The sequence below is a fragment of the Salvelinus fontinalis genome, chromosome 14 (genome assembly GCF_029448725.1).
Source record: "Salvelinus fontinalis isolate EN_2023a chromosome 14, ASM2944872v1, whole genome shotgun sequence".
Classification (NCBI taxonomy): Eukaryota; Metazoa; Chordata; class Actinopteri; order Salmoniformes; family Salmonidae; genus Salvelinus; species Salvelinus fontinalis.
The window spans coordinates 19,362,575-19,382,235 of NC_074678.1; the positions used below are offsets into that span (position 1 = coordinate 19,362,575).

Genomic DNA, 19,661 nt, shown 5'->3' on the forward strand with positions numbered 1-19,661 from the left:
AGTCATGAGCTGCCCTCCAGTCATGAGCTGCCCTCCAGTCATGAGCTGCCCTCCAGTCATGAGCTGCCCTCCAGTCATGAGCTGCCCTCCAGTCATGAGCTGCCTTCCAGTCCGGAGCTGCCCCTCAGCCCGGAGCTGCCATTAGTCCGGAGCTACCTCTCTGTCCTGAGCTACCTCTCTGTCCTGAGCTGTCTCCTAAATTTAGTGGGGACCTTGGTGAGGTTCCTAGGCCAAGGTCGGGGGCGAGGGTTGCCACTCAAAGGACGCTAAGGAGGGGGACAAAGACAATGGTGGAGGGGTGGCCTCGTCCACCGCCGGAGCCTCCACCGCGGACAGATGCCCACCCAGACCCTCCCCTTGAGTTTTAGGGGTGCGTCCGGAGTCCGCACCTCAGGAGGGGGGTACTGTCACGTCCTGACCATAGTTCTTGTATGTTTTGCTTGTTTAGTGTTGGTCAGGACGTGAGCTGGGTGGGAATTCTATATTGTGTGTCTAGTTTGTCTGTTTCTGTGTCCAGCCTAATATGGTTCTCAATCAGAGGCAGCTGTCAATCGTTGTCCCTGATTGAGAATCATATATAGGTGGCTTGTTTTGTGTTGGGATTTGGTGGGTGATTGTTTCCTGTGTCAGTGTTTGTGCCACACAGGACTGTGACGGTTAGTTCGTTTGTTATTTTGTATAGTGTCTATGTCTAACGTTAGTAGCTTGTGTATTGCACTTTCGTTTGTAGCTTCACGGTCGTTTGTTGTTTTGTATTAGTTTGTCAGTATCTTGTCTTTGTGTTAATTAAATTCATGGAAAATTACCACGCTGCACATTGGTCCTCCGATCCTTCTCTCCTCTCCTCGTCCGAGGAGGAGGAAGAGATAGATTGCCGTTACAATATTCTCTCAGTTGTGTGTCTCTCTTTAATATATTCTCTCTGCTGTATCTCTCTAATATATTATCTGCTGTGTCTCTCTCTAATATATTATCTCTGTGTCTTCCTAATATATTCTCTCTGCTGTGTCCCTCTAATATATTCTCTGCTGTGTCTCTCTAATATATTCTCTCTGTTGTGTGTCTATCTAATATATTCTCCCTGTTGTGTCTCTGCCTAACATATTATCTCTGTTTCTTTCTCTAAAATATTCTCTCTGTTGTGTCTCTCTAATGTATTCTCTCTGTTTCTCACTCTAATATATTCTCTCTGTTGTGTCTCTAGTATATTCTCTGCTGTTTCTCTCTCTAATATACACTGCTCAAAAAAATAAAGGGAACACTTAAACAACACAATGTAACTCCAAGTCAATCACACTTCTGTGAAATCAAACTGTCCACTTAGGAAGCAACACTGATTGACAATACATTTCACATGCTGTTGTGCAAATGGAATAGACAAAAGGTGGAAATTATAGGCAATTAGCAAGACACCCCCAGTAAAGGAATGGTTCTGCAGGTGGTGACCACATACCACTTCTCAGTTCCTATGCTTCCTGGCTGATGTTTTTGGTCACTTTTGAATGCTGGCGGTGCTTTCACTCTAGTGGTAGCATGAGACGGAGTCTACAACCCACACAAGTGGCTCAGGTAGTGCAGTTCATCCAGGATGGCACATCAATGCGAGCTGTGGCAAAAAGGTTTGCTGTGTCTGTCAGCGTAGTGTCCAGAGCATGGAGGCGCTACCAGGAGACAGGCCAGTACATCAGGAGACGTGGAGGAGGCCGTAGGAGGGCAACAACCCAGCAGCAGGACCGCTACCTCCGCCTTTGTGCAAGGAGGTGCACTGCCAGAACCCTGCAAAATGACCTCCAGCAGGCCACAAATGTGCATGTGTCAGCATATGGTCTCACAAGGGGTCTGAGGATCTCATGTCTCTAATTTATTCTCTCTGCCTTGTCTTCCTAATATATTCTCTCTGCTGTGTCTCACTAATATATTATCTCTGCTGTGTCTCTAATATATTCTCTCTGCTTCTCTCTCTACTATTTTCTCACTGCTGTGTCTCTAATATATTCTCTGCTGTGTCTCTCTCTAATATATTATCTATGCTGTGTCTGTCTCTAAAATGTACTCTCTGCTGTTTCTCTCTCTAATATATTCTCTCTGCTATGTCTCTAATATATTCTCTTCTGTTTTTCTCTCTAATATATTACCTCTGCTGTGTCTGTCTCTATTATATTATCTGTCTCTAATTCATTCTCTCTGCCTTGTCTTCCTAATATATTCTCTCTGCTGTGTCTCAATAATATATTATCTCTGCTGTGTGTCTATCTAAAATATTGTCCGCTGTGTCTCTCTCTAATATATTCTCTTTGTTGTGTCTCTCTAATGTATTCTCTCTGTTTCTCACTCTAATATATTCTCTCTGTTGTCGCTAATATATTCTCTGCTGTTTCTCTCTCTAATATATTATCTCTGCTGTGTCTGTCTCTAATATATTATCTGTCTCTAATTTATTCTCTCTGCCTTGTCTTCCTAATATATTCTCTCTGCTGTGTCTCAATAATAATTTCTCTCTGCTGTGTCTCTCTCTAACGTAGTATCTTTGATGTCTCTCTCTCTCTAATACATTCTCTCTGTTGTGTGTCTCTCTAATATATTCTTTATGCTGTGTCTCTCTCTGATATATTTTCTCTGTTGTGTCTCTGTCTCATAGTCTCTCTTTTTCTCTCTGTAATATATTCTCTCTGCTGTGTCTCTCTATAATATATTCTCTCTGTTGCGTGTCACTAATATATTCTCTGCTGTGTCTCTCTCTAATATATTATATCTGCTGTGTCTGTCTCTTATATATTCTCTATGTTGTATCTCTCTCTAATAAATTCTCTCTGCTGTGTCTCTAATATATTCCCTGCTGTTGTCACGACTTCCGCCGAAGTTGGACCCTCTCCTTGTTCGGGCGGCGTTCGGCGGTCGAAGTCACCGACCTTCTAGCCATCGCTGATCCTCTTTTCTTTTTCTTTTGGTTTTGTCTTTTCTTCCATAACACCTGGTTCCAATCCCATCAATTACATGTTGTGTATTTAACCCTCTGTTCCCCCTCATGTCCTTGTCGGTGTTGTTGATTGTAAGTGCTTGTGCACGGCTGTCCTGGTGTGCGTCGGGTTATGTACCATTATTTGATAATTCTGTTTTCCTGTGGTTTTTTTTGTTATTTAACTGTGCCGTTTGGAAACAGTTTTTGCTCTCCTGCGTCTGACTTCTCTGCTGCCGGTATGCACCCCTTACAGCTGTGTCTCCCTCTAATATATTATCTCTGCTGTTTCTCGCTCTTATATATTATCTCTGCTATGTCTGTCTAATATATTATCTGTCTGTAATATCTTCTCTCTGCTGTGTTTCTCTCTAATATTCTCTCTGTTTCTCTATACTGTGTCTCTCGTATGTTCTCTCAGTTGTGTGTGTCTCTAAATTATATTCTCTGCTGTTTCTCTCTAATATATTCTCCCTGCTGTGTGTCTTTCCTCTGGCCTTAACGTGCAACGAGCGTCTTCAGCTTTTTTAATACCAACTGTCAATTTTGAATACCAACTGCCTGTCAGACAGTGGATAAACATGCCACTATTTCCTGGATAGCTCTCTTGAGGCATGGCGTTTGGAGTGTTTTAGAGATTGTCAATGGGAGAGATGGTGTGAGGAGACTTGAGTCTGACAATGTGAGGTGTGGTTGAGCGTGTGTCTCTGACAGTAGGAAAAAGCCAAACATGAGAGTGTGTGGGAGGTACAACCAAATAACATTTATTCTGTCCAATACTGTAGTTTAGTCTGGTTCAATGGATTTTTTGCTGTCCGAGCTAACAGATCTTTCTGCCTAAGCAATTTACCGGCTACTTTGAAGATGTTGTCTGCTTCATAACAAAGTCTGAGGAATTTAATTATTGTTGATGTTTAACTATGGTTAACCTTGACATATATTATATCAAGCATTACATGTTAAGAGTATCTGTTAATGTAACAGAACATATTAACACAGCAAGTGAGTTTCTTCTGAAGATAAGCATCTGAGGTTTGAACTATGTAGGGTCGTGAACAAACAACTGGTTTGTGCATATTTGCTCTGAACGTTTTCTTGGCTCTAGTGTACATCTGAAATGTCACTCTCAGACACAATATCATACTGTTTGTGCATTTGCTGTGTTTATCATTTTTGACAGACTTTGTAACTGAAAATGTGCTGACGCCAGTCACTACTGAAGACAGTAGCTTGAAGTCTCTATTCCCTCTTCTCATCTGAACCTGACTTGACTAATTGATTTTAAGGTCAGTAAATGTAAATAATATGACACTGACAGAACTTGTTGTGGGTTGAGTTCGTGATTTACAAGCTCTGGTCATTCACACGCAGGAAGAGCTGAATATGATTAGCCTGGGAATAGAGTTAAAACCAGTCTGAATGGCCAGAGAGGGAGATGGGGGGGGGGGGTTAGAGAGATTGACGGTTCAATGATACGTTAAACTATAGTTCCCCCTAACCCTCCTCTCCACCTATATTAGTATCCATCAAAACTAGGTCTGTACAGTATGTCAGGTATCCATGTGAGACCTTCTCTGGGTGTATTTCCCCTCCAGGTAACAGAGCACCTCTTCCCATCTGATAGTGGAGCTCAGTTCAGCTGGGGCGGCAGGTAGCCTAGTGGTTGGAGCGTTGGGGTAGTAACCGAAAGGTTGCTAAATCGAATACCGAGCTGACAAGATACAAATCTGTCGTTTTGCCCCTGAACAAGGCACTGTTCCTAGGCCATCATTGTAAATAAGAATTTGTTGTTAACTGACTTGGCTACATAAATAAAGGTTAAAAAAAAACTTAATTGTGATAAAGTTTTGGCCTATTTGTCAAACTGCTGATGGGGGGGCCAAATCCTAACATGTCTGAGGTAGTCTGCTTTCAGTGAGGCCTCCAGGCCTCTAAATCACCAGGCTAGATTTGGTTCTGGGCTGGGCCCCGAGTACCAACTAAAACCCTGATAAAAGACACAATCAGAAACATTATAGCTCGGTAATTGTGCAGGAACAGTCAACAGTGATTGTTTTGATAACATTGATTCAACAACATCCACAGTAAAGAAAAAGCTCTATTTGCCTAGTAAAGCAACTGAGTGAAATGAAAGGGGGTGGTGGTAATGCACTGTAGCTGACCCTATGCTGACTGTAGCTGACCCTATGCTGACTGTAGCTGACCCTATGCTGACTGTAGCTGACCCTGTAAAGGGGCAGGTTTCTAATGTTGTTACACTGTGTTGCTCCCACACCGGGTGGAAATGGCTCCAATCATAACAGTGCTAATGTCAACAACCGCAAGTTGATATATTCATAAATGTCAGTCATTTCACTAATCCTGCATTTATCAACTTGCAGTTGTTGACATAAACACGTATGTAATGCTTACGTACTGATTATAAATGTGTTATGTACAGTATAGGGTTTGAATATGTTATGCAGCCCTTATGTAGGTACCTTTCAAACACTATGTCTTCTCAGGAAGACAGGATCATTATAGATCATATTATGACATAAGACATACAGTGGCTTGCGAAAGTATTCACCCCCTTGGAATTTTTACTATTTTGTTGCCTTACAACCTGGAATTTAAATGGATTTTGGAGGGAGTTTGCATCATTTGATTTACACAACATGCTTACCACCTTGAAGATGCAAAATATTTTTTATTGTGAAACAAACAAGAAATAAGACAAAAAAACGGAACTTGAGTGTCCATAACTATTCAGTTCCCCCAAAGTCAATACTTTGTAGAGCCACCTTTTGCAGCAATTACAGCTGCACGTCTCTTGGGCTTTGTCTCTAAGCTTGGCACATCTAGCCACTGGGATTTTTGCCCATTCTTCAAGGCAAAACTGCTCCAGCTCTTTCAAGTTGGATGGGTTCCGCTGGTGTACAGCAATCTTTAAGTCATACCACAGATTTTCAATTGGGTTGAGGTCTGGGCTTTGACTAGGCCATTCCTAGACATTTAAATGTTTCCCCTTAAACCACTCGAGTGTTGCTTTAGCAGTATGCTTAGGGTCATTGTCCTGCTGGAAGGTGAACCTCCGTCCCAGTCTCAAATCTCTTGAAGACTAAAACAGGTTTCCCTCAAGAATTCCCTGCATTTAGCGCCATCCATCATTCCTTCAATTCTGACCAGTTTCCCAGTCCCTGCCGCTGACAAACATCCCCACAGCATGGTGCTACCACCACCATGCTTCACTGTGGGGATGGTATTCTCGGGGTGATGAGGTGTTGGGTTTGCGCCAGACATAGCGTTTTCCCAAAAGTTTTCCCATCTAACCAGAGTTCCTTCTTTCATATGTTTGGGGAGTCTCCCACATGCCTTTTGGTGAACACCAAACGTGTTTGCTTATTGTTTTCTTTAAGCAATGGCTTTTTTCTGGCCCCTCTTCCATAAAGTCCAGCTCTGTGGCGTGTACGGCTTCAAGTGGTCCTATGGACAGATACTCCAATCTCGGCTGTGGATCTTTGCAGCTCCTTCAGGGTTATCTTTGGTCTCTTTGTTGCCTCTCTGATTAATGCCCTCCTTGCCTTGTCCACGAGTATTGGTGGGCGGCCTCTTGGCAGGTTGGTTGTGGTGCCATATTCTTTCCATTTTTTTAATAATGGATTTAATGGTGCTCCGTGGGATGTTCAACGTTTCGGATATTTTTTTTATAACCCAACCCTGATCTGTACTTCTCCACAACTTTGTCCCTGACCTGTTTGGAGAGCTCCTTGGTCTTCATGGTGCCGCTTGCTTGGTGGTGTCCCTTGCTTTGTGGTGTTGCAGACTCTGGAGCCTTTCAGAACAGGTGTATATATACTGAGCTCATGTGACAGATCATGTGACACTTAGATTTAACTAATTATGTGACTTCTGAATGTAATTGATTGCACCAGATCTTATTTAGGGGCTTCATAGCAAAAGGTGAATACGTATGCACGCACAACTTTTCCGTTTTTTTATAACTTGTTATTGTTTGAAACAAGTAATTTTTTTTCATTTCAGTTCACCAATTTGGACAATTTTGTGTATGTCCATTACATGACATCCAAATAAAAATCATCCATTTAAATTAAAGGTTGTAATGCAACAAAATAGGAAAAATGTCAAGGAGGGTGAATACTTTGCAAGGCACTGTAAGTGGGCCATACATGGTTATGACAGGTCTTATGATGCTGATTGGCTGAAAGCCATGGTATATCAGACCATATACCATGGGTATGACCCCCCCAAAATATTTGTACTGTTCTAATTACGATGGTAACCAGTTTATAATAGCAATAAGGTACCTCGGGAGTTTGTGGTATATGGCTAGGGTTGGGGAGTAAAGGATTACATGTGAGGGATTACCAAAAACGGTAACTGTAATCCGTTATGTTGTCAGCAGAAATATTGTAATCAGATTACAGGTACCTTTGAAAAACTAGATGATTACTTCGAGGATTACTTTTAAATTCAGAAAGGAGGTTTGCAAAAAAAATCTTTGACACTTCTCTGTTTTCTCAATGACATTCAAATTGGCATTGAAAAAAGGTGAAGTTTAAATTTGTTCCACCACAAGTTAGAGACCGCTATGATGTCAGACCAAATGTGTTTGATGGATCATGGGAAAAGAGCAGGAATTGGTTTTTGTAGGCTACAGTCTAATCTATGTATTTCAATGGTGCGACTGCTGTCGGCATCCAAAGATTATCCATCTTGAATAAACGCTTGGAGGTGCGGATGGCAGCAGTGGTGTAGTCTAGGGTGATACTTATTTCACTTATTATTGAAATCTACATAGCGCATTGATGTGAATCACACTGCTGCTCTCTCATTTAGCTATTTGCGCCTTACGGATTGTGGTTGTTGTGGATGGCTGTTCACAAATCTAAATGTGTATTTGAACCTAGTAATGGTTGAATTTAAGAAGTTTAAGGTGCCTATCAGTCATTGTTTTTGAAACCAGCGGACAGTCAGTGAAAAATACACTTGCAACAGCTGCATAGCGTGAATCCCAGCCTATAGAATAAAATTGGCGCTTTTATTGCTCAATCTAATTCATGCTTATAAAAAAAAATATTGATAGGCCTAATGGACACGTGCTTAACTTCTGGCTGCAAGCCCGAGGCCGGCCACAATATGACAACAGCCACTTCAAGTGCAGGGCGCGAAATTCAAAATATATTTTTTTGAAATATTTAACTTCCACACATTGACAAGTCCAATACAGCAAATGAAAGGTACACATCTTGTGAATTCAGCCAACATGTCTGATTTTTAAAATGTTTTACAGCGAAAACACAATATAGCGTTATATTAGCTTACCACAATAGCTAGAAACACAAGCCATTTCCCAGTAGCAAAAGTTAGCGATCGTAACAAACCAGCAAAAGATATATAATTTGACTAACCTTGATAAGCTTCATCAGATGACAGTCTTATAACATCAGGTTATACATACACTTATGTTTTGTTCGAAAATGTGCATATTTAGAGCTGAAATCAGTGGTTATACATTGTGCTAACGTAGCATCTTTTTCCCACAACGTCCGGATATTTTTCTGACACTTTTTCTGACACACATATTCTGACCAAATAGCTATTCATAAACATAACAAAAAAATACATGTTGTATAGGAAATTATAGTGTCAGAGCCGTGTGTATAGGTGGCAGGGAAGTCAGGCGCAGGAGAGTTAAACTGGGTGTAAATGGAGACTTTTAATAAATGTCCACTTAACATGCTCCAAATACGAAAATGTACATACATAAAATAAACATGGGTACGAGGACCCGTCGCGCACCTATACACCAATAAACAACAGTTGACATAAAACAATCTCTGACAAAGACATGAGGGGAAACAGAGGGTTAAATACACAAGAGGTAATGGATGGGATTGAAAACAGGTGTGTGGGAAGACAAGACAAAACCAATGGAAAATGAAAAATGGATCGATGATGGCTAGAAGACCGGTGACGTCGACCGCCGAACACTGCCCGAACAAGGAGAGGCAACGACTTCGGCAGAAGTCGTGACAGATAGATACACTAGTTCTTAATGCAATCGCCGTGTTAGAATTCTAAAAATAACTTCATTACGACATCCAGCTTAGGTATAGCGAGAGAGTACCCAAAAGCTGGGCGCAAACGACTAGCACAACATGTTTGACAGATATATGAAATAGCATCATAAAATGGGTCCTACTTTTGCTGATCTTTCATCAGAATGTTGTACAAGGGGTCCTTTGTCGGGAACAATCGTTGTTAGGATTTAGAACGGCCTTTTTCCCTCTCGATTTAGCAAGCACACTTACCAAGTGGCGCGAATCTCTCCGTCAACAAACGGAAGAGAACGGAACACGGCAAAATTCTCGGAAAAAAGTTCAATAATCTGATTAAACTATATTGAAAAAACATACTTTACGATGATATTGTCACATGTATCAAATAAAATCAAAGCCGGAGATATTAGTCGTCCATAACGACAGCTTATCAGAAGGCAAATCCAGGTCCCTTGACGCGCTCTCCAGAAAACAGGAAACTGGTGACACGTCATACAAAAAGCATTTATACGAGCCCAGATCAAGTTCTTCACTCCATTTCTTCTCTCACTCCTTGTCGACATCTAGTGGAAGACGTATGAAGTGCATCTAAACGAATAAATATCAAGGACTTTAATAGGCAGCCCCTAGAAGAGAGCATCGATTTCAGATTTTCCACTTCCTGTCAGGAGGTTTGCTGCAAAAGGAGTTCTGTTTTACTCACAGATATAATTCAAACGGTTTTAGAAACTAGAGAGTGTTTTCTATCCAATAATAATAATAATATGCATATTGTACGAGCAAGAATTGAGTACGAGGCCATTTGAAATGGGCACCTTTTATCCAGGCTACTCAATACTGCCCCTGCAGCCCAAAGAGGTTAAACTTGCACACTTTTGATAGTTGCTACCTCCATTTTTGGACTTATAAATGATATATATATATATACATACACTACTCTTCAAAAGTTTCGGGTCACTAAGAAATGTAAATGTCCTTGTTTTTGAAAGAAAAGAAAATCTTTTGTCCATTAAAATAACACCATTGATCAGAAATACAGTGTAGACATTGTTAATGTTGTAAATCACTATTGTAATGGAATATCTACTTAGGTGTACAGAGGCCCATTATCAGCAACCATCACCCCTGTGTTCCAATGGCATGTTAGCTAATCCACGTTTATAATTTTAAAAGGCTAATTGATCATTACAAAACCCTTTTGCAATTATGTTAGCATAGTTAAACTGTTCTGATTAAAGAAGCAATAAAACTGGCCTTCTTTAGACTAGTTGAGTATCTGGAGCATCAGCATTTGTGGGTTCGATTACAGGCTCAAAATGGCCAGAAAAAGTACTTTTTTTCTGAAACTCTTCCGTCTATTTTTGTTCTGAGAAATGAAGGCTATTCCTTGCGAGAAATTGCCAAGAAACGTAGAAGATCTCGTACAACGCTGTGTACTACTCCCTTCAGAGAACAGCGCAAACTGGCTCTAACCAGAATAGAAAGAGGAGTGGGAGGCCCCGGTGCACAACTGAGCAAGAGGACAAGTACATTAGAGTGTCTAGTTTGAGAAACAGACGCCTCACAAGTCCTCAACTGGCAGCTTCATTAAATAGTACCCACAAAACATCTGTCTCAACGTCAAAAGTGAAGGGCCTGGACAAAAAAAAAAGCTTTTCTTTCAAAAACAAGGACAATTCTAATGACCCCCAAACTTTTGAACGGTAGTGTATGTACTGTATATATCCATTGATTCTTGAATAATATAATTTATAAATGCCTCATGAGCTTAGTTCAACTGTCACACTCCATGAGAACCCAACATATAAGCTTGTTTTACTCCATTTTTTGTAAACATTGTGAATGTAAACAAACACTTTATATCCACATGTGGTTAAAACAATAAATTTGATATCATGGATGGTCAGTCCTTGTATCCATAGCTCTGTCTATTAATCTGAGAGTGGTTGTCACGATCGTCGTAGTGAGGAGACCAAGGCGCAGCGTGATGATAATACATCTTTTTAATAACGAAGAAGACTGAACAAACTATACAAAACGAACGTGAACGCTAAATGACACGAGTGCAGACATGCAACATCACATAGACAATAACCCACAAACCAGAATGGCAAACTAAATAGGATCCCCAATCAGAGACAACGATAAACAGCTGTCTCTGATTGGGAACCAATTTAGGCCACCATAGACCTACATTGCCTAGACAAGACAAAAACACCCATACCAACCTCGTCACACCCTGACCTAAGCAAAATAATAAAGAAAACAAAGATAACTAAGGTCAGGGTGTGACAGTGGTTGCATTTCTCCAGGCCCATCCCTCAGCATTTTACCAAAACAGAGGCGGGGTGTCCATTGTGTTATTGTTTCATCTGTGGATTTGCCCTTTAAACAGTTGCATATTATCAAGATATTAAAGTGTCACCAACAAAAAGGTTAACAATAGGCCTATAGCAAATGCAGCATATGGCATACATTTTTCACATGTAAATAGCACTTTTCAGTAGTGCTCAAAGCATGGCATTCCATGAGGGCAGCATTTATTTTTCAACTAGAGTCAATGAGCTCAATCAGTCCTCCATGACAACAAAATCATAAACAACAGAGTAGGGCTGGCTAATAAGTCCTTCGTTTTGGGGTCATGCTCAGGTAAAACAATTTGGCTAATCTATACTCGGGGCTCCCGAGTGGCACAGTGGTCTAAGGCACTGCATCTCAGTGCTAGAGGCGTCACTACAGACACCCTGGTTCAAATCCAGGCTGTATCACAACCAGCCGTGATTGGGAGTTCCATAAGGTGGCGCACAATTGGCCCAGTGTCGTCCGGGTTTGGCCATTGTAAATAAGAATTTGTTCTTGACTGACTTGCCTAGTTAAATAAAGATAAAATAAAACATATTTCCAAGTCCTATTCTTGAAGATCAAGGGGTATAACATTTATTGGAATGACTGGAATTCTGATAGACTTTGGTTTTTAATGTAAAGATATAATTTAATCGTATTATTATATGTAGTAGAAAGCGATGGGTTAGTAGAAGCCTACATAACCAACCCATAAAGTAACATTTAACATCCATATATGGCCAGCTATGTAAACTTTAACATGGATTTATCCTGCAATAGATGTGGTTCAATTGGTAACATACGTTTTGTCTTCTTCTAATGCCTCTTAAGGGGAAAGTAATCTAAAAGTAATGGAATGTAATCAGATTACGTTAATTAGTTTGGGTAATCCAAAAGTTACGTTACTAATTACATTTAGAAAGTAACCTACCCTGCCCTTAGCTGGGGTATATTGGCTATATACCAAAAAAACCTGAAGCCTTATCGCTATTATAAACTGGTTACCAACGCGTTGTGTCATGCTTAAGAACAGACCTTAGTCGTGGTATATTGGCTATACACCACACCTCCTCAGGCCTTATTGCTTAATTATAGACCTCTAACCTTCTGTGTTGTTACCCTGTTCCCAGGTGGAGCTGCATCTGAAGCCCATCCAGTCCCTGCTGGTTCACCAGAAGCCCCTGGTGTTTGTGCTAAACTCCCCCCAGCCTGTGGTCTGGGACATCAGGACAGAGAAACTAGCCCTAGGCATTAAACACACCTTCCATGTGAGTCCAGCTCCAACTAAGTTCCTTCTCTCGCTCTCTCTCTCGCTCTCCCCTTCACTGGTTGCCCTTTTCTTCTGGGAACAGGTCACACACTTGCTGCTGTGATGGCACACTCTGGTATTTCACCCAGTAGATATGGGAGTTTATCAAAATCGGGTTTGTTTTCAAATTCTTTGTGGATCTGTGTAATCTGAGGGAAATATGTGTCTCTAATATGGTCATACATCAGTTTCCACCTCATTTTGTGGGCAGTGTGCACATAGCCTTCCTTCTCTTGAGAGCCAGGTCTGCCTACGACGGCCTTTCTCAATAGCAAGGCAATGCTCACTGAGTCTGTACATAGTCAAAGCTTTCCTTAAGTTTGGGTCAGTCACAGTGGTCAGGTATTCTGCCACTGTGTACTCTCTGTTTAGGGCCAAATAGCATTCTAGTTTGCTCAGTTTTTTTGTTAATTCTTTCCAATGTGTCAAGTAATTATCTTTTTGTTTTCTCATGATTTGGTTTCTCATGATGTGGTCTGTCGTATGATAATTTGGTAAAAAGCCATTTTGACATTTGCTAAGTACATTGTTTTCACTGAGGAAATGTACGAGTCTGCTGGTAATGATAATATTTTTCCACGGTTTATGTTGAGGCATATCCCTCAGTAGTTATTGGGGTCAAATCTGTCTCCACTTTTGTGGATTGGGGTGATCAGTCCTTGGTTCCAAATATTGGGGAAGATGCCAGAGCTAAGTTAAAGAGTCCTCATTTCATTGAGGATACCATTAACACCACAGGCCTTCTTGGGTTTGAGGGTTTTTATTTTGTCCTTTATTCATTCAAGGTAATTGGAGAATCCAGTGGGTTCTGGTAGTCTTTAACAGTTGATTCTAAGAATTGTTTTTGATCATGTATATTTTGTTGCTGTTTGTTCTTTGTTATAGAGCCAAAAAGATTGGAGAAGTGGTTTACCCATACATCTCTATTTTGGATAGATAATTATTAGTGTTGTTAGAGTCTATGGAGTAGAGTCTATGGATTCTTCAATTACATTGAGCTGATTTCTGACGTGCTGTTCCTTCTTTTTCCGTAGTGTATTTCTGTATTGTTTTAGTGATTCACCATAGCGAAGGCGTAGACTCAGGTTTTCTGGGTCTCTATGTTTTTGGTTTGACAGGTTTCTCAATTTGTTTCTTAGGTTTTTGCATTCTTCATCAAACCATTTGTCATTGTTGTTCATTTTCTTTAGTTTTCTGTTAGAATTTTTTTGAATTGTTAGGGAAGCTGAGAGGTCAAATATACTATGAAGATTTTCTACTGCCAAGTTTACACCTTTACTGTTACAGTGGAACGTTTTGTCCAGGAAGTTGTCTAAAAGGGATGGAATTTGTTGTTGCCTAATTGTTTTTTTGGTAGGTTACCACACTATATTCCTTCCATCTATAGCATTTCTTAATATTACTCAGTTACTTTGGCTTTGATGCCTCATGATTGAGTATTGCTCTGTTCAAGTAGGCTGTGATTTTGCTGTGATCTGATAGGGGTGTCAGTGGGCTGACTGTGAATGCTCTGAGGGACTCTGGGTTGAGGTCAGTGATAAAGTAGTCTACAGTACTACTGCCAAGAGATGAGCTATAGGTGTACCTACCATAGGAGTCTCCTCGAAGCCTACCATTGACTATGTACATACCTAGCGTGCGACAGAGCTGCAGGAGTTGTGACCCGTTTTTGTTGGTTCTGTTGTCATAGTTATGCCTAGGGGGGCAAATGGGGGAGAGCATGCTGTCACCTCCTGGTAGGTGTTTGTCCCCCTGTGTGCTGAGGGTGTCAGGTTCCTGTCCAGTTCTGGCATTTAGGTCGCCACAGACTAGAACATGTCCCTGGGCCTGGAAATGATTGATTTCCCCCTCCAGGATGGAGAAGCTGTGTTCATTAAAGTATGAGGATTCTAGTGGGATATAGGTAGCACACAGGAGGACATGTTCCTCTGTTAAGATAATTTCCTTTTGAATTTCTAGCCAAATGTAAAATATTCCTGTTTTGATTAATTTAATAGAGTGAGTTAGGGGGTATGCTAATTTGGTATAGAGCAGACCTGAGTCCCTTCCCTGTTTCACACCTGGTAGTTTGGTGGATGGGACTACCAGCTCTCTGTAACCTAGAGGGCAACCAGTGGGTCCGTCTCCTCTATACCATGTTTCTTGTAGGATAACAATGTCTGAAGTCCAGGTCTTGCTCTTTAGGCCAAAGGCAGATGACCTAAGGCCTTGGATATTGCATGATGATATAGTGAAAGCTTTGTGTTCCATAAAGTGTCCAATGTTGTTGGTTGTGTGGTTTGGCCTCAGGCCAGTAAGTGTGAGCAGAACCTGCTGAGCATCTGGTACATTCCATTGGCTTGGGCTAGTGTAAGAGTGGGGTCTGGGCCTGTTTGCCCGCTCACGACCTGGGCATATGTGTGACTTCCATGTTGAGGCCCTCTTTGCGGGAGTGGGGGGCATGGGGTGGGTAGGAGGGGCGTAGGTCTGATCTGAGGGGGCCTAAATGGGGTGTGGGCATGTTTGACTTAGGGAGGTGTTGATTGGTTGGGGTGTGGATGTGGCTGGTGGTGTTGTGGTCTGGATGTGGGTCCTCTCGGTCTGGGTCCTTTATCTGTAGGTCCGGGGGGGGATCCGCAGGTCTGGGAGAGTGTCTCGCTGGTCTGGGCAGGGTGTGTATTGATCTGTTGCTCCTGTGTGAAGTGTTAGGGCTGCTTTTGAGAGCGATGTCCTTTTAGGTCCGGGCGAAGGTGGGCACTGCTGCCTTGTATAGGTGGACCTGGTCATAGAGGCTGTTCAAGTACAGGGTGGAGTGGTGGGCCAGGAAAATATTTGGTTTTGAGGCACAGTCACAGGAAATACTTGCGTTTACCTGCTGTATGGTAGCAGGGTGGAAGTCTTTTTGTGGTAGCAGGGTGGAGATAACCACTTGTGCATTGGAGAAAGTAGAAGTTTTTTCAATCACTCCCTTGAGTGCCGTGGCCACCCTTTCCTACTGTGTTCTCAGGTCGTTTGTGCCTGTGTGTATTATTATGTGGCTGGGTGACCCTAGTTGGTCCTCAGACAGAAGGGCTAGGGCGCGCTGGGTGTTTGGACACCAGAGGTTAGACACTCTGTGTTTGGGAAAAGTTTTTTCCCCAATGTATATATTTCCCATTTGAGTCCATGAGGAGTACAATCTGTGTCGTGTGTATGTCCTTAGTGGGTGTGTGTGTGTGTGTGTGTGTGTGTGTGTGTGGGGGGGGGGGGGGGGGGGGGCTTATCAGGGTGGCTGGCAGCGTGGGTGCTCAGAGGGGGTGAGATCCCCTGAGCTTGGTGTTCTTAATTTGTCTGTCCTGCTGTGATTTCTATGCTATGGTCAGGGTCTGAGGTGGACTGTTCTGCTATGGTGTCGAGACTTTTGTCGGGAGCTGAGGTGGGCTGTTCTGCTGGCTTCTCCGTGGGGGTGGCCACCTCTCTAGTGGGTTGTTCTCTGTCACACGCCATCCTCCTCACCCTCTCCTCCAGCAGTCTGATCCTCTCCTCTAGTGCTCTGTTTTTCTCTTGCTCCTGCTCTTTCTCCTGTTTATGTTGTCCCACTACAGTCCAGAGTGCAGATATGTCACTCTCCACCTCCAGCTCTCCAGGTCTGGTTAAGGGGGTGTTGTTGTACTGGACTGTTGTCTGGGTCTGTGCTGACGGGAGTGTAATCACCTGCTATTCCAGCTCCACCTGCCTTACCTCCACTTAGGTGAATGTATCCTTCATTTCAATGAGGGAGTAGTACTCTGTGCTGGGAGGTTGACTGTCCGCTTGGGGTTGCTCGTCTGTGGGGTTATATAATGAAGAGGTCTGGTCTGACCCGCTCGGGGTGGGGGTATCTTTCTCAAGGGAGAGCTTCTCCTGCTGAGCTAATTCTTTGATTAGGTGAAAATCCAACTGAAACTGTTTGGGGTTGTCCTGTACCAATACTGTTCCAGACTTATAGAGATTTATATTAGCTGACTCAGAGTCCTCGTTGTCAAGTATCCTGAGTTTCCACCCCTCGGTAACACCCCCCCCCCCCCCGCTCTTAACAGAGGGGTAGTGTGCCAATATAGCACTGTGCCATGCCAGGGGATGGTCTGGTTAATATAGCACTGTGCCATGCCAGGGGATGGTTTGTGTGGAAGATTAAGTTGCTTATGTTCCCATTTTTATAACAGTCAATAAAAAGTCTCTTGATTTTCCATAAGGAGCTCCATTTTGTACTCTTTTCTTGCCTTATCATTTTTTACATACAAAGTGTACTGTATTTGAATGACCTCTGAACAGCGAGAGGCAGCTTCAAATCCCTCTGCATTTGGTTGGGGTAGCCTGTTTGATCCTCCTGCCATTGTTGGGCTAAAGGGCTCCGACACCTCTCACGTGACACGTCAATTTGTTTCTCCTTGTCCCAGCAAGCTTGCTAGTCCAACTCAGCATTCAGTCCTCAAAAAGTAAAATATATCATTGTAATTTATTTTTCTTCTTTGCTTTTGAATATAAAATATAGCTTCAGACTAAACATTCCTCACTCAGTTCCAGGTTGGATGGTGTTTTCAGTTTGTTTGCCAGAGCATTTGCTGTATAGCTTGGGCCTTCCAGGTAATTCCGTCCAAAATGAGGTTGTAGGTTTTGAGTTTTGATCTGGAGTGAAGGTTATGCTGTGGAGGGTAGAATCCTGTACATGTCCCTGCCAAAAAATACAAGTTTATCTAACTCCAAATCTATATTTTTCCAAGAACATGCTGAAAAATGCAGGAGCTCATCTGCTCATGACCTCTCTTTCGCTGTCTCTCTTTCTCTGTCTCTCTTTCTCTGTCTCTCTGTCTCTTTCTCTCTCTGTCTCTTTCTCTCTCTGTATCTCTGTCTCTCTGTCTCTGTCTCTCTGTCTCTGTCTCTCTGTCTCTTTCTCTCTCTGTACCTCTCTCTCTTTCTCTCTCTGTCTTTCTGTCTCTGTCTCTGTCTCTGTCTCTGTCTCTCTGTCTCTCTGTCTCTCTGTCTCTCTGTCTCTCTGTCTCTCTGTCTCTCTGTCTCTCTCTCTCTCTCTCGCTGTCTCTCTCTCGCTGTCTCTCTCTCGCTGTCTCTCTCTCGCTGTCTCTCTCTCGCTGTCTCTCTCGGTCTCTCTCGGTCTCTGTCTGTCTGTCTGTCTCTCTCTGTCTCTCTCCACGAAGTACCTTTGTCTTACTTTACTTACTCCCATGTCTTCATTTCCCTCATACCATTCTTTACTAACATTCAGGCGTGAGATGTTTGGAAACCAATCCTTTTGCAGAGGAAACCTGTGCTATGTTACAGTCTAGATAAAAAGAGTTTTCAGCTATTGGTTACAGATCAATCATGATAGTATACAGTTTGTGGACAACAACAACCAAACAACCAAACATGCACATATGCACCCCCCCCCCCCCCCACACACACACACACCGCAGCCAACGTGAGTAAAGTATTTAAACGTGTCAATCCTCGCAAGGCTGCCGGCTCAGACGGCATCCCTAGCCGCGTCCTCAGAGCATGCGCAGACCAGCTGGCTGGTGTGTTTTCGGACATATTCAATCCTTATCCCAGTCTGCTGTTCCCACGTCCTTCAAGAGGGCCACAATTGTTCCAGTTCCCAAGAAAGCTAAGGTAACTGAGCTAAATGACTCCGTCATCATGAAGTGCTTTGAGACACTAGTCAAGGATCATATCATCTCCACCCTACCTGACACCCCAGACCCACTCCAATTTGCTTACCGCCCCAATAGGTCCACAGACGACGCAATCGCAACCACACTGCACACTGCCCTAACCCATCTGGACAAGAGGAATACCTATGTAAGAATGCTGTTCATCGATTACAGTTCAGCATTTAACATGATAGTACACTCCAAACTTGTCCTTAAGCTCGAGACCCTGGGTCTCGTCCCCGCCCTGTGCACCTGGGTCCTGGACTTTCTGACTGGCCGCCCCCAGTTGGTGAGGGTAGGAAACAACATCTTCACCCCGCTAAACCTCAACACTGGGGCCCCACAAGGGTGCGTTCTCAGCCCTCTCCTGTACTCCCTTTTCACCCATGACTGCGTGGCCATGCACGCCTCTAACTCAATCATCAAGTTTGCAGACGACGCTACAGTGGTAGGCTTGATTACCAACAACGACGAGACGGCCAACAGGGAGGAGGTGAGGGCCCTCGGAGTGTGGTGTCAGGAAAATAACCTCACACTCAACGTCAACAAAACAAGGGAGATGATCGTGGTCTTCAGGAAACAGCAGAGGGAGCACCCCCCCTATCCACATCGACAGGACAGTAGTGGAGAAGGTGTAAAGTTTTAAGTTCCTCGGCGTACACATCACGGACAAACTGAAATGGTCCATCCATACAGACCGTGTGGTGAAGGAGGCGCAACAGCGCCTCTTCAACCTCAGGAGGCTGAAGAAATTTGGCTTGTCACCAAAAACTCACAAACTTTTACAGATGCACAATCGAGAGCATCCTGTCGGGCTGTATCACCTCCTGGTACGGCAACTGCTCTGCCCACAACCGTAAGGCTCTCCAGAGGGTAGTGAGGTCTGCAGAACGCATCACCGGGGGCAAACCTCCTGCCCTCCAGGACACCTACACCACCCGATGTCACAGGAAGGCCAAAACGATCATCAAGGACAACCACCCGAGCCACTGCCTGTTCACCCCGCTATCATCCAGAAGGCGAGGTCAGTACAGGTGCATCAAAGCTGGGACCGAGAGACTGAAAAACAGTTTGTATCTCAAGGCCATCAGACTGTTAAACAGTCATCACTAACATTGAGTTGCGTCTGCCAACATACAGACTCAATCTCTAGCCACTTTAATAATGAATAATTGGATTTAATAAATGTATCACTAGTTACTTAAACAATGCCACTTTATATAATGTTTACATACCCTACATTACTCATCTCATATGTATATACTGTACTCTATACCATCTACTGCATCTTGCCTATGCTGTTCGGCCATCGCTCATCCATATATTTATATGTACATATTCTT

General features: G+C 42.9%; 1 protein-coding gene across 5 annotated transcripts in view; it reads left to right on the top strand.

The window, feature by feature from the left end:
* Nucleotides 1-19,661, top strand: part of LOC129869588 (transforming growth factor beta receptor type 3-like) — a 171,243-nt gene that overhangs the window by 83,491 nt on the left and 68,091 nt on the right. For 4 of the 5 annotated variants that reach the window (XM_055944114.1, XM_055944118.1, XM_055944116.1 and 1 more), the window contains one exon: nt 12,492-12,629. The exons of the other annotated variant lie outside the window; for it this stretch is intronic. In XM_055944114.1, the coding sequence (XP_055800089.1) occupies nt 12,492-12,629 (138 nt within the window). The remainder of the gene's footprint in view (nt 1-12,491; nt 12,630-19,661) is intronic. 5 annotated transcript variants of the gene reach the window in all.